General features: G+C 37.5%; 1 protein-coding gene across 4 annotated transcripts; it reads right to left on the bottom strand.

The window, feature by feature from the left end:
* Positions 1-1,375: 1,375 nt before the first annotated feature.
* On the bottom strand, positions 1,376-12,068 carry LOC143892501 (protein LOL2-like). Of its 4 annotated transcripts, none has more exons than XM_077397150.1 (7): positions 11,752-12,066; positions 10,007-10,129; positions 5,474-5,593; positions 2,184-2,281; positions 1,997-2,074; positions 1,802-1,870; positions 1,376-1,692 (listed from the first exon to the last, which is right to left on the bottom strand). In XM_077397150.1, exons 2-7 carry the CDS (start codon positions 10,113-10,115, stop codon positions 1,651-1,653), a joined length of 516 nt encoding a protein of 171 aa, XP_077253265.1. In that variant the 5' UTR covers positions 10,116-10,129; positions 11,752-12,066; the 3' UTR covers positions 1,376-1,650. The 4 variants fall into 4 exon arrangements, with proteins under 4 accessions (XP_077253265.1, XP_077253266.1, XP_077253267.1 ...); XM_077397151.1 differs by having other exon boundaries at positions 10,007-10,117; XM_077397152.1 differs by lacking the exon at positions 5,474-5,593 and having other exon boundaries at positions 11,752-12,068.
* Between the last annotated feature and the right edge of the window lie 363 nt (positions 12,069-12,431).

Below are 12,431 nucleotides of genomic sequence, written 5' to 3'. Positions count from 1 at the left end.
TGGCTCACCTACTCATTTGCTATGTATAACAAGGTAGACAATCGTCCACTAAATGGCTTTTGCACCGGTTGGTGTCCCTTTTCTCTTTACAAGTAAGGAGTAGTCAATGTTAGATAGACTACATTTATGACAAGGGATTTGCTAGCGTCCATCGCATAAGGCATTTCGCGGATGGTCTGTTGCATCTGACAGCAGCCACCTTGTGAACGTAGACAAAATCTACTTTGTGGCTGCGAAAGGCCTTCTGCAATGGACGCTAGCAAATCCCTCATTACAAAAATTAAATAAATAAATTGACACAGTGAGCTTAAGGAATCTGAGGAAAATTCAAACCAACTTAGACTGCTGCAAGTTATTATTAGAATGAGGAAAATAATAACCCATTTTCCAACTTATATTTTGATATGGAGAAGATATTTATATTCTTTTCCTCTGATATTGGCACCCCTCTATTTTAAATTCTAAATATTGTTTAAGACGAACCACTGTTTCTTTCGGGTGTAAAACGAAATTTAACCCCTTTTTCTAACTAAAAAATCGGTGTAAAATGAATTTTATGCCCATTTTTCTAATTAAAATTCGGATTAAAAAAAATAAAAATTCACCCATTTTAGGTTGAAAGAAAGTGAGCTCCTACGTACGACATGGACCCACCGCTATATTTACCGCGAGTATTGTTGGCCTTCACAAGTCTGGCCTACTGCCCTTGATTCCACCTTTGATCAAGGATAATGAAAAGAAAGTCCTAAATATGCCTATGTAGTTTATTTTTGGAATCGTCTTGTTAATGAGATCTCCATATGGCATCAGACATAAGCCCACTAGATCAATGCCCTCTAATGAGTTATCAGATCAACGGTCCCGATCGCCAAACAAGTGATGTGAGCACTGGATCGTGGTTTCGGATCATCAGAACGATACGTGTTGCTAGTCCATCTCTTTAAAATTAACCCCATGGCTATTGGCAGCTTGTTAGAAACTGTAACTGTTTAACAGCTAATGAGAGAAGTTTAAAGAAAGAAAGAGGGCTAATGTAGGGGGAAGAGAGGTTTAAATAAAGAAGGAAAACACTTGTAAAACGGGATCCAGTGTGAGAAGTGTAGGGGTGTTAGTTAATGTTGAAATTAACTTACAATAATCTTACTTGCAAATAAAGACAGATTTTGGTAGTCTCTAAAGAGGTCCTTAATCCGGTAAAGTAGAGCTGTAATTATACATTTAAAAGATACTAGATGACTAACTATGCCTGGCGTCCCTACTTATCTTTCCCCGCTTTTTAGCCGTTTCTTACCATCTCAGTCATACAATCTCTCACCTCCGACCCTACCCAGCCCTCTTCTCCCCAAAGAAGCCCTAAATTTAAGACAAATACAGCAACCTCTCCAACTTCTGTACTATCTTTAATAACTATGAAAGACCCATGTCGAATGTTCAGACCTTCTCCACACGATTACCACTCATTGCCTTTCAATTTTTTTAACAGTTCTACCACATTGATAACAGCTCTCCCCAAAAAATAACACCCATCCCTAACTCCTTTATAACTTACAACAATAAATATACAACAACAGTATAACCAACACCTACATAGATCACAACAGGTATACGGAAATAGTATCTTATGGTGCATCCGAGCAAGAAGACAATACATCATTTCTTAGCCGTAGTAACTCCAACAACAACATTGCTCACCTACACCAGGACCCAAGTTCCATTTGTTTAGAAATCAGTATTTTTTTTTTTTTATTCATTGGAGCCAAAACCCATATTAGAAATGCGAAAAAAAAGTGAGAAGAATTACCAGTTTTCCGCTTTCGTCAACTGTCATAGGGTTCTCGACCACAACAGTTTGGCTAGATGCATGAGGGAGCTACAAAGAACATACCACAAAATTTTCAAAAAACTCAAAAGGAATGAGAGTTAGAGATCTCCAAATAAACAAAAATAAGTTTATTTCTGAAACGCTTCAAAATATGGGGAAGTTGATATGACGTACAGGTGGAGCAGAGGCTATGAGTGTGGGAGAGGCACCATTGGGTCTCTGTACAGGGATTGGCACCCTCATGTTACTCATCTGCAGAAATAGGAGTGATGCGTCGATCAAACAATTCATTGCTCCGCAACAACTAAACATGAAAGAAAAATGAAATCCAAAACAGAAACATGTGGAGAATTCTACTTACCCCAACATTCGTAACGTAATGACATACTGCACATTTGACTGACTGTGCTCCATATGGATACATAAGAGTTGTTTGACACTGACCACAGTTCACGTGAGCTGTTTTTGGTGCACAATCAAAATATCCATTCTCAGATCATTGAACAAGTAAACCACATACAGGCTCCATTCATTCACTCAACAACTTAGATTATAGAACGGTAAAGGTATCCCTAATATGCTACAACAGGGTTTCAAGATACCCTTCTGGATATAAGTCCCCAAAGAAAACTAGGAAAGAACCAATGTTGCACAGTTATAATAAGCTTTGGGAGTACATAAAATTCAGTGAGTGGCGAGTGATGCCTGAAATTATGATATATAAACATTCAACTAGAACAAGAAATTCATGATGCCGGAAACTAGGAAAGAATCGACAATTGATAATGCATAGATACGGCATAATCCTAAGCATCCACATTCCACAGAAAAATGCCACAAGGGGTGCACAGAAATTAAAATAAGAAAAAAAAAGAATATAAATGCCAGATAGGCCTTTCTACCCAACCAACAGATGTTGAAAATGAAGACCTAGTGTTTGACTGGAATCGCCATGGCTATGATTTCCTTAAAACATCTTATTTAACATTGGAAAATATTCATGTTTTATACAATTAGTAATGAGCTTGGATGATGTGCATGTCATGAGTAATGTTACATAGGTATGCAAAGTTATTAATTCATCAAGTTGTCCATAGGCGCAAGTGGAACTGTGCACAGGTGGACTTTAACCCAGATACAGATAATCCAATACAGCAAGAATCAGGTACAGGATCCTCTTATTTGATTATCCCATAAACAGTTTTGAAGGATCCAATAGAAGTATCCCTATTCTAGTAACTGAATTGGATACTCCAGTATTTTGTAGGATCCCAATAACATAGTTGAACATGCAAAAAGTTGAAAATCAAGAACAGATGGGTTTTGAGGAGGCAACAGCACAAGAACTCATTTCTGATATGGCCATCAAGACTGAGACGTGCTCATCTCTATTCACAGTGCCCAGGAGTCATGGGTCCAATGATCCAGACTTATCAACTGGTGGAACTGTTTGACTAGGCCATTATCCGAAATTCCCACTGATCAGATGATACAGGATGCTTGTCATGTTAGATATTCTACAGTCTTGTTATACAACATTCGTGTCCAAGCCTCAGACCAGTGCATGTACTCTGCCTATGTTATAGTCTATGATCTGTGGACACAGACACGAGTGTCGCGGGTCAACATGGACACGGAGTGTCGGGCATGAAAATCCCCCAAAATCTAGAAACGGGGCACGGCTAGAAACGGGGATAAGACTACATAGATACACGATGAAAATCAATGGCAACATCACAATATGACACTAACATTTAATTATGCAATATGTGTATATCTAAAATATAAAGCATTTTTTTTCTTTTTTCTTTTTGAAAAGGTGACTTTATTAATCTCAACTGAAAAACAATTGAAACCCATATCGTTGCTAATAGGAAGTATCGTTGTAGCTTGTCTGTACATTTTGCGATCTTAGTTGGGATTTTGAAGAGAGACATGAAATACACTGGCAAATTTACCATGTCCGCCTTGATTAATGTAATTCTCCCTCTATGAGATAAATACCGTCTTTTCCATGTAGCTAGCTTTCTCTCCATTCTTTCAATTACAGGGTCCCATTGGTAGGTTTTGGGTATCCCAATGCTCAATGGCAAGCCGAGGTATGTGATAGGTAATTTCTCCCAATAGAAACCCAATATCGACGCATGCTACGCTATAGATTCCGCCTCCGTGTTCAAACCCACTAGTACACTTTTGTAGAAGTTGATTTTTAATCCTGATGCCATCTCAAACCATCTGAAGATTCTCTTAAGGTTCCCTATTTCCTGAAGGAAAACCAATGTGTCATCGGCAAATTTTAAGTGCGTAATGGAGGGGAGTTACTTTTTTTTCAATGGTAATGGAGGGGGAGTTTCTACTTGGTTCCAAACCACTAATGAATCCTTTTTCTTCTGCCTTTAAGAAGACCTCCACCGAGTCCCAAAACACATTCGTTGCTGTATGAAATCTAGGAACGACCAATCAACATGATCATATGTTTTCTCTATGACAATTTTGCCTATAATGCCACTGCTACCACATCCCGCTGGTGTCAATGATTTCATTAGCAATGACAATTCCGTCCAAGATTTCTCTTCCTTTAACTTGAATCTTCGATATGACATCCTCCATAACCATCTTTAATTGCCTAGCTAATATTTTAGCCAGGATGTTGTAGATACTATGCACTAGACTGATTGTCCTGGAATCCTTTATCTCGGTCCTTTTAGGGATGACTGTGATGAAAGTCGTATTCATTTCCTTCCCCAATTCCCCCCATACATAAAACTCTATCAAGAAAGTTAACATATCTGTCTTAACTAGATCCCAGTACCCTTTGTAGAAGACAATGGGGAATCCGGGGTCCCGGGTCTTTTGACATGCTGAAAATAGCGCCCGCACCTCTTCCTCTGGAAACTGTCTTTCTATCTGTTGAGAGTGGGCTTATTACATAGACCCACTTATGTGGGGGTATTTCTGTACTTTCCACGTAACCTTATTTTACAACAATCGAGTTATAGTCCAAAAGTCCAAATCATTTGATCAATTGCCTGATGGAGACTTAGGAAAAAATTGAGCAGAGATCCACGTTCAAGTCACCTGATGCAATGATAGGAATTTTCAATTGGAGCAGTTTTAATGACTTTGGCTTAAAGTCATGGGTATGCTCCCCATTGACGAGAGTTCAAGCTGTAGTAAACCAATGCACGTGGTTTATGGGTGATTGCGAGCATCCATAGGGATTAGTCCCACCCAAAATGGGGTGGGGATACCCTATGTCATAAAAAAAATAGTTTCATAACATATCGTGAATTTACATATCCAGCTGTGCATGTAATAATGTCCCATGCCTCAACATGGTTCCTAAAGCTTACACAGCCAGCATCATACGGATAACTGACTCCAACATTGCCTACCCCACTGTAAAGAAACAATAAGAACAAAACCTTCGGACTCCAACAAAATGGGAATAATTCAAATAACGGAAGAGGCTTTTAAGATTTCAAACATGCAAATCATAACACATATTAGTATAATGCAGATAATCAAAAGATATGAGAGGCATCACACATGTAATCTACACTAGCTCGACAAGACGCCAATGAAATCCTTAAAATAATTACTAATGTAGAGATTCATTCATATGGTTTGCAGTAGTCATAGAAAATATACCTGCACATGCAAAATTAATTGTGTGACAGCAGGAGCACCTGACAGTAGTTGCTCCACGTGTATACATCAGTAATGTCCGGCAACCTCCACATACAAGCTCAGCCGTTGCAGATGAAACCTCTAGATCCCATAAATGAATTAAAACATGAAGCTATTTAATACAAAAACTAATGTGGTTCCAAACCAAATCTAAATAAAAAGACCAAAATGTGGTTGACTAGGCAAGAATATTGGCCATAATAAACTGAATTTAGGGGATGGAATGAACTTAACAACCTTATCCATTAAAGAACAGATAAAACTATTCCATGATGAGCTATATTACACAAGAAAAAACAAATAAGTTACAATTTAACTAGAAGACTAAGTCCATTGATTGCTTTGATACCAAATGATGGAGGGGCGGATAGCGGAATAGAGGTGCGGAAGCTCAGATATGATGTGGAGGGTTGTGAAAATTTTGAAAGGCACGTGAAAAGGGCGTTGAAAAGGGATGGGACTCAAGGTTAATGGGGGTTGTTAAAACGAAGCGATTTTTGAAAAGGGTTTTGAAGGTTTTAATAAGTTGAGAATTAATGAACTTTTAATGGGTTCTTGGGTAAACAATGGGGTCAACTAGAGGTGGTTTTAAAGAGATCAAAAAAGTTTATTAGTGGTTATACAAGAATCAAGAATGTTGTCAATTGGTTTCAGGAAAGGATATTCTTGGATGGGTTCTCGGTTAATATAATATGGGTGGACCAAATAGACTAAAAGAGATGGCTGTTTTGGAAGGCTAAATCTTTAAGAGGGAAGAGGGTTGTGGGTGTCTACTGTTGTAGTTGGTGTTAGGATTTTGGATAAGCAAGAAGGTTGATCGGCTAAGTTAGATAGTGGGCTGATAGTTGAGTAGGCTGATTTGTAGGGTGTGTTGTGTGGCTGGTGAGGTTAAAATTCATGGGACAGATGGTGGGGTCCTGGGTTTTCTCAGGTGATGCTTTAGGAAGGGGTTTTGGGGAGGCTATATGGATTAAAAAAAAAAAAGAAAGGCCTGGACTCTTGGTCTGGGGGTTGGGGATGGGTTTCAAGGCTGCAGAACTAGATGGGTTTTGCGATGGTAGGTTGTGGGTTTGGGGCTGTTATTCAGGTGATTTGGCAAAAGAAAGACCAAACAAGATAAACCTAAGAGCAATCGAAAAAGAAACAGGCTTGAAATGACGATACGAGAAAGGGGATTTTGTTTGAAAAAGGTGGTTCATTGTTAAACGAGTTCATTGATACATGGTGTCCTCCAATACAAGGTGGTTCACTGCTACCTAGGTCCACCACTATGTGACTTGCGCCATGAGCTCTGCAACCACCACAAGCAAGATATCCCTAGAGTCCCAAGGGCACAAATTCTAGGTCTTCCCTGTGGAACTAAAAGGGGCATTTGTCAGTGCACAAAAAGTCAAGGAAAAAAGGAGTGGCGCAGCTACATGGTTGACAACTACCATGGGCAACCGCTACGAGCCTACGATGGTTCATCGTTATACAATACGACAGCTACACGAACCCACTGCTGTGCAAGAACAACCGATTAGGCAACCCAATGCTAGGCAAGCAATTATGACAGATCACCGCTATGTGGAGCTTAGGTTACGAGAGGCCTAGCGCCAGACCAGGCCACTGCTAAACAGGCCCTTTTGGGCATTCTAACTGCACAAATTTGGTGGCCCAGACCCCTTAGCACATGGATAAGGCCTTAATGCCCCCGTACGCACATTTTATTGCTACGAACTCCATTACAAGCTATGTTTAGTGACACAAACTCTGATACAAACACCTTTCAATGCTACGAACTCCACTACAGCAAACTCTACTTCAGGCCCAGAATAACCATTTAAGACTATTTCCTTATCCAAATCCACCGCTAACCAAGTAGTGGGGGCATGGGGACACTTGGCAAGCAATCAGTGGGTCATGGATGATTTAAACAACTAGCTGACTTTCACTATATGCTTAGAAATACAACTCAAGGGGTTCAATGACCCCACATACATATACATAGAGAGTGCAAGACCCTCAGAGTCTTGAATGTTTGCTAATCCATGATTCGTATTTGAGAGCATTTTTCAAGACATAAGAGAGAGAGAGAGAGAGAGAGAGAGAGAGAGAGAGGTAAGACCCAAGGTTTTAAATTTCGGTTTCGGTTTCAACCGTCATGGAAATGGAAGCATTTTGGTTTAGGTGGAAATCTTGTAAAATCACAGAAACGCATGGAAACATATGCAACTGATGAAAGTTTTTAATCTTTTAACAAAACATGTGCAAATGATGAAATTTTAAGATGAAACTTCGGAAAATGCTAGAATAAGCACAAATACATAATTAGAAACCATCACACAACAAAACCATCCATAATGGCTTAATCACATTGAACACCTAGTAACATGCGTTGTCACGCATGTTTGGAATAGTAAAGTCAATAAAAAAGTACAATGTAAAGAAATATAAGAAATTACAATGACCAGTCTTACCTCTAAGGACCCCAACTCTATGTCAATACCACATAGATGTAAGAAGTATTATTGGTCCCAAGCTGATTTGACAACTCGTGCATAAGATACGATTACTTTTTTGTGCAGTTCAATGATGTTGCCTATCAAATATTATTCTCTGCATTACTGAATTGAAATGAAATGGAAATAATATCTCTTTCAATTTTTATTTTTTTGTTGTTCCAACCATTTCGGTCAAATTTCGGGAATTTCGATCGAATTTTAGGAATTTCAGTCAAATTTCGGGAATTTCAATCAAATTTCAGGAATTTCGGTCAAAATTTGGGGAAACAATGACATGAAAGGAAATCATGTAAATTCCATTTCAGAGGAGATGGAAATTGAAACATTTCGGTCATTTCGGGGAAATTTAAAACCATAGTTAGACACTAGTCAACCTCTAGAAGATGAAAGTTTGTGGATCGGAGATGTAGGACCAACGGTCATGGATCGAAGACGAAGGATCAAAGATCGAATGCTAAGATTAAGAAGATAAATAGAATTTAAAATGTGTCTTGTCTTTGCCATTCAAAAAAATTGTCTTGTCTTTCATCTTCTATCCCTCTTTTTTTAACCCACGTTAACAGGCACTCTTCACTCTTCACTAGGACTTAAAGTTCCAGGTGCAAATGGCATCGGGGCTATCCCTGTTTGCTGCACAAATCGATCACTACATACTTTTAGACTATCCCATTTGTCAAAGAATTGTTTATCATGCAATCAAGGCTTACAATGTTTGTTGAAGCCTTACCAACATCAGACCATGGCTTGATCATTGAACAGAATTCTAATTACCTCTAAGCTATCCCACATTGTCAACCTCTTGTTGATTTCAAAATGCCTCATATGTTTCAGGGTGGAGTTATGCTTGCGACATTGGAACTTTTCCCGATGGAGTGTTTAGAACAGGATTTTGTTATTGATAAATGATAATCAGAGGCATTTCCTATTATTCGAAAAATGTAATTAACAATAGACAGTACTAGAGGGTTGTGCGCCACATCACATGGCATTAGTAAATTACAAAAAGCCTTATGGGGGAGATTTGACTCAATTTTCTTTTTGTACACATTTAACTTCTTGTACATGTCATGAAACGAAATGTGCTTGCACAATTAGACGAGGGATCAGGTGACGATGTCAAAATTCCCCATAATCAATGCAGGTATGTGGAGCTTCAACCAAGAAAAATGGAAAGACAAAAGCGTTAAACCAAACATCTTTATGTGCCATATTGATGACATCAGCAAATCATCACGTTAAAGTCAATAGGGGACCTACATGTTTTTTTTTTTTTAAATTGAAAAAAAAATCATGATTTGTTGGACTAGAAATTCAAAGGAACCCATTATTTTATTTCAAGGGTTTATTATAAATGTCATTTGAAATTACATTGAAATCTTGAGAGGTTTTATAACTTTTTTTTAAGGATAATCTTGGGGGGTTTTTTTATAACTCAGCACTTTGAAATTGTTGTATAATTGTTTCAAGTGGTGCCTTCTAAAACAAGGATAGGCGGGTCTTTATTTAAGGGACAAACGTAGGACAGCAAGTCCAATCCCTTTCTCTATATCGAGCCAATAATTGAAAGCTATGTGCCGGAATGCTCAATTATATAGAACATGCGATCCTATATTTATAGAAATAAATGATTGGCCTGCTCAACCTATGACTTTTGTTGTATCTCAGGCTCTCAGCTGTATATAGGCTAGAAGACAATTAAATGACTGACATGTTCAACCTAGGACTTTTGTTGTATCTCAGTTGTATATAGGCTAGAAGACACCATCCACAGCAATTGAGCATGCTTCTGTAAACTATATACATGCAGTATACTTACTATATACATGCATACAGTAAACAAAAATACATGAAATGCAAGTGGTCAAATATATGTCAGATCTTTTTAGTCAAATATGCATACTTACATACATATGCAATGTATCAAGATAGACAGCAATGAAAATTTTCTAAAGACAAAATAACAAGGAGACGAAGAGAAGGAGAAAAATACCAGGTGGGACTGAGGTTATTGTACTGCATATTGCACAGCGAACATTTGCGGCTCCACTAGGGAAGAGAAGAAGATTCCTACACCCACCACATACAAGCTGGCTCTGCATACCTTCAATTTCAACTGGCCAATCAATTGACCATTAATAAGCAATCAATACAAATAATTGAAGTTTAATAAAGCTAAAACAAACTGCATGTGCAAACTAACTATATAGACACTATTACCCAGCAAAAATTAGCATTTGGCAATAGATAGCATCCATGAGAGCAAAAGAAGAGGCAGAACATACTCCTCAATAAATCCTAGAATGCAAACTAGCCAAAATAAATACCACCCTACCTAGCAATATACATCACATAAAAGACGCCCACGTATTCATTCAAAAATACTTTGCTAAAGATGCAAAGCTCTGAGCTATTTATTGATTCATCTCTTCCAAGATAGAAGCATTAGTCTTTAAGTATTGTATTGTTTTCCTTTAAGTCCCTTGATATCTACTGCAGTTCATGCGTACTGATGTCCTTTCGGGTTCTATTTGCATATAGCAATTTGCAATTTGTTGAGCGTACAATAAAAACAAGACGGAAAAAGTTTGCAATTAGTATGGAACTCTCTTTCAATTTGATTACATATTGCAGTTTGCGATATGTGGAGTGCCTAATAAAAAAAAATATGGAGAGACTCTGCTATGAATGGTTAACATAGATAATGATGCATTTCATGACCTTACACGGAGTAAAAATCCTCTACAAAGAAACCCAAGAAGGAAATGTGGGCAACATTGGGTGGATATTTGGATAAAAAGGAACATCTTGTCTGTTCGTCTAGATCTTCATGGAACTGGTTTATTGATATAAGGGGGTCCGATTTACATTATTATAAGCTTGGAAGACCACATTCTTAATTGGATCGATTGGGCAGAATTGGGTGGATTTTTGGATACATCTAGATCTTCATGGAACTGGTTTAATGATATATAGTTTTCAAATTACACTATTATAAAGCATGGAAGACCACATTCTTAATTGGATCGAGTTGATACTAGCAAAAGGCCTTATCCATAATTTTGGCAACATGAATGTGCCATTGTATACTGAAAGTTTGAAATCAGAGAAGCCAACAGATATTTCAAAATCAATCATCATTTGTACATCAAGTTCCTAAAAAATTCAAGATGGATCCTAAGAATATGAAGACCTTTGAAGGACACATGTGAATAATTGGAACTCGAATAAGGTATAGGTCAGATCCTCCCAATTCAAATTACACTGTTTACTTTCAATGCAATTCTTGTTAATCTTCGATACAAGGCTAAATATCTTCAAGTACTTAGAGAAATTCAATAAACACAATTTTGAAGCAAATTTTCATATATTACCAGTCATACACATCATCCAATCTGAAAGCAGATCAATGGCTTTTCAATTAATCAATTTACTAAAAGACTAATACATCCAAAAGAAACTCAAAATAAACCAGCACGATCCACTGACTTTGCCTATCTAGTCCAAATTTCTGGATTTTTCATATTCAATTGTGTAAAAAGACAAGGCATTACATAAATAAGATTTAAAAAAAGAAAAAGAAGGATACCCTAAAAGGAAACTAAACTGAATACAAATCTATAAATTTTGAAAAATAAATATCAAAGAAGGGATTAAAATCCTACAGATGCAACGAATTGAACAAATACCTTTTCAAAGAAATTTAAAACCGATTGAAAAAAGTAAGTACCAGATTACCTCAAAAAATCGAGAGAAAAACACAAATAGAAGCCGAAGAGACGACGAAAATCCTTGGAAATATCGAGTGATTCCGATTATTCCAATCCAAAACCTGCGGATCTGCGAAGATTCCTTGACGAAATCTGAAATTTCGATTTGGATTCCAATTCAAAATCTTTTCAGCCAGGAAAAAAAAAACCCTAAAAACAAGTTTTCGTTGTATGCGTGTCTGCGACAGATTTCCTCTGGATTATTCAACGAGAATAATGCTTCCAGGGCTTTCCTGGAAGGAAGAAAACTTCGGAACCAACGCTTTATTTATTTAATTAATATGAGATTGTTTTAAAATGATAACCGCAAGTCCTTATCAGTTACAACGTTCTTATCTTTATTTTATGGATTTTTATACTTGGGACATGATTTTTATGCTCCACTGGAGGATTATGCCCCCCTTTTAACGTGCATTGTGGGAAACTTTAACGCTTTTTGACGTCAAAATCAGGTTAAAAATGGGGCGCATAATCCTACAGGGAGGGCGAAAAAATCACGGCCCTTTATCTTTACTTATGTCACGTCTTAAATCTTGTTTTAATCTTGTTCATCTATCATTCCTCTACTCATCAATATCTTAAATCTTTGTTTTAATTATAATTTGAGGAATGCTAGATCCAAGGGCACCCTCGCATAAAATGCTGTAA

This window comes from Tasmannia lanceolata, unplaced genomic scaffold (assembly GCF_043159265.1).
Source record: "Tasmannia lanceolata isolate RefF3 unplaced genomic scaffold, GAP_Taslan_0.1 ptg000015l, whole genome shotgun sequence".
NCBI classification, from domain to species: Eukaryota; Viridiplantae; Streptophyta; class Magnoliopsida; order Canellales; family Winteraceae; genus Tasmannia; species Tasmannia lanceolata.
The sequence above is the reverse complement of the archived record's forward strand: the minus strand, read 5'-3'. Positions and strand labels throughout refer to the sequence as shown.

What these genes read in the sequence shown, in the direction of transcription:
- LOC143892501 (XM_077397150.1), bottom strand. Translation starts at nt 10,115, where the DNA reads ATGCAGAGCCAGCTTGTATGTGGTGGGTGTAGGAATCTTCTTCTCTTC. An exon ending in AATTAATTTTGCATGTGCAG is followed by an intron (nt 2,282 to 5,473) that starts GTATATTTTCTA and finishes CACCAAAAACAG; the next exon opens with CTCACGTGAACTGTGGTCAG. An exon ending in TTGACGAAAGCGGAAAACTG is followed by an intron (nt 1,693 to 1,801) that starts GTAATTCTTCTC and finishes GTCCTGGTGTAG; the next exon opens with GTGAGCAATGTTGTTGTTGG.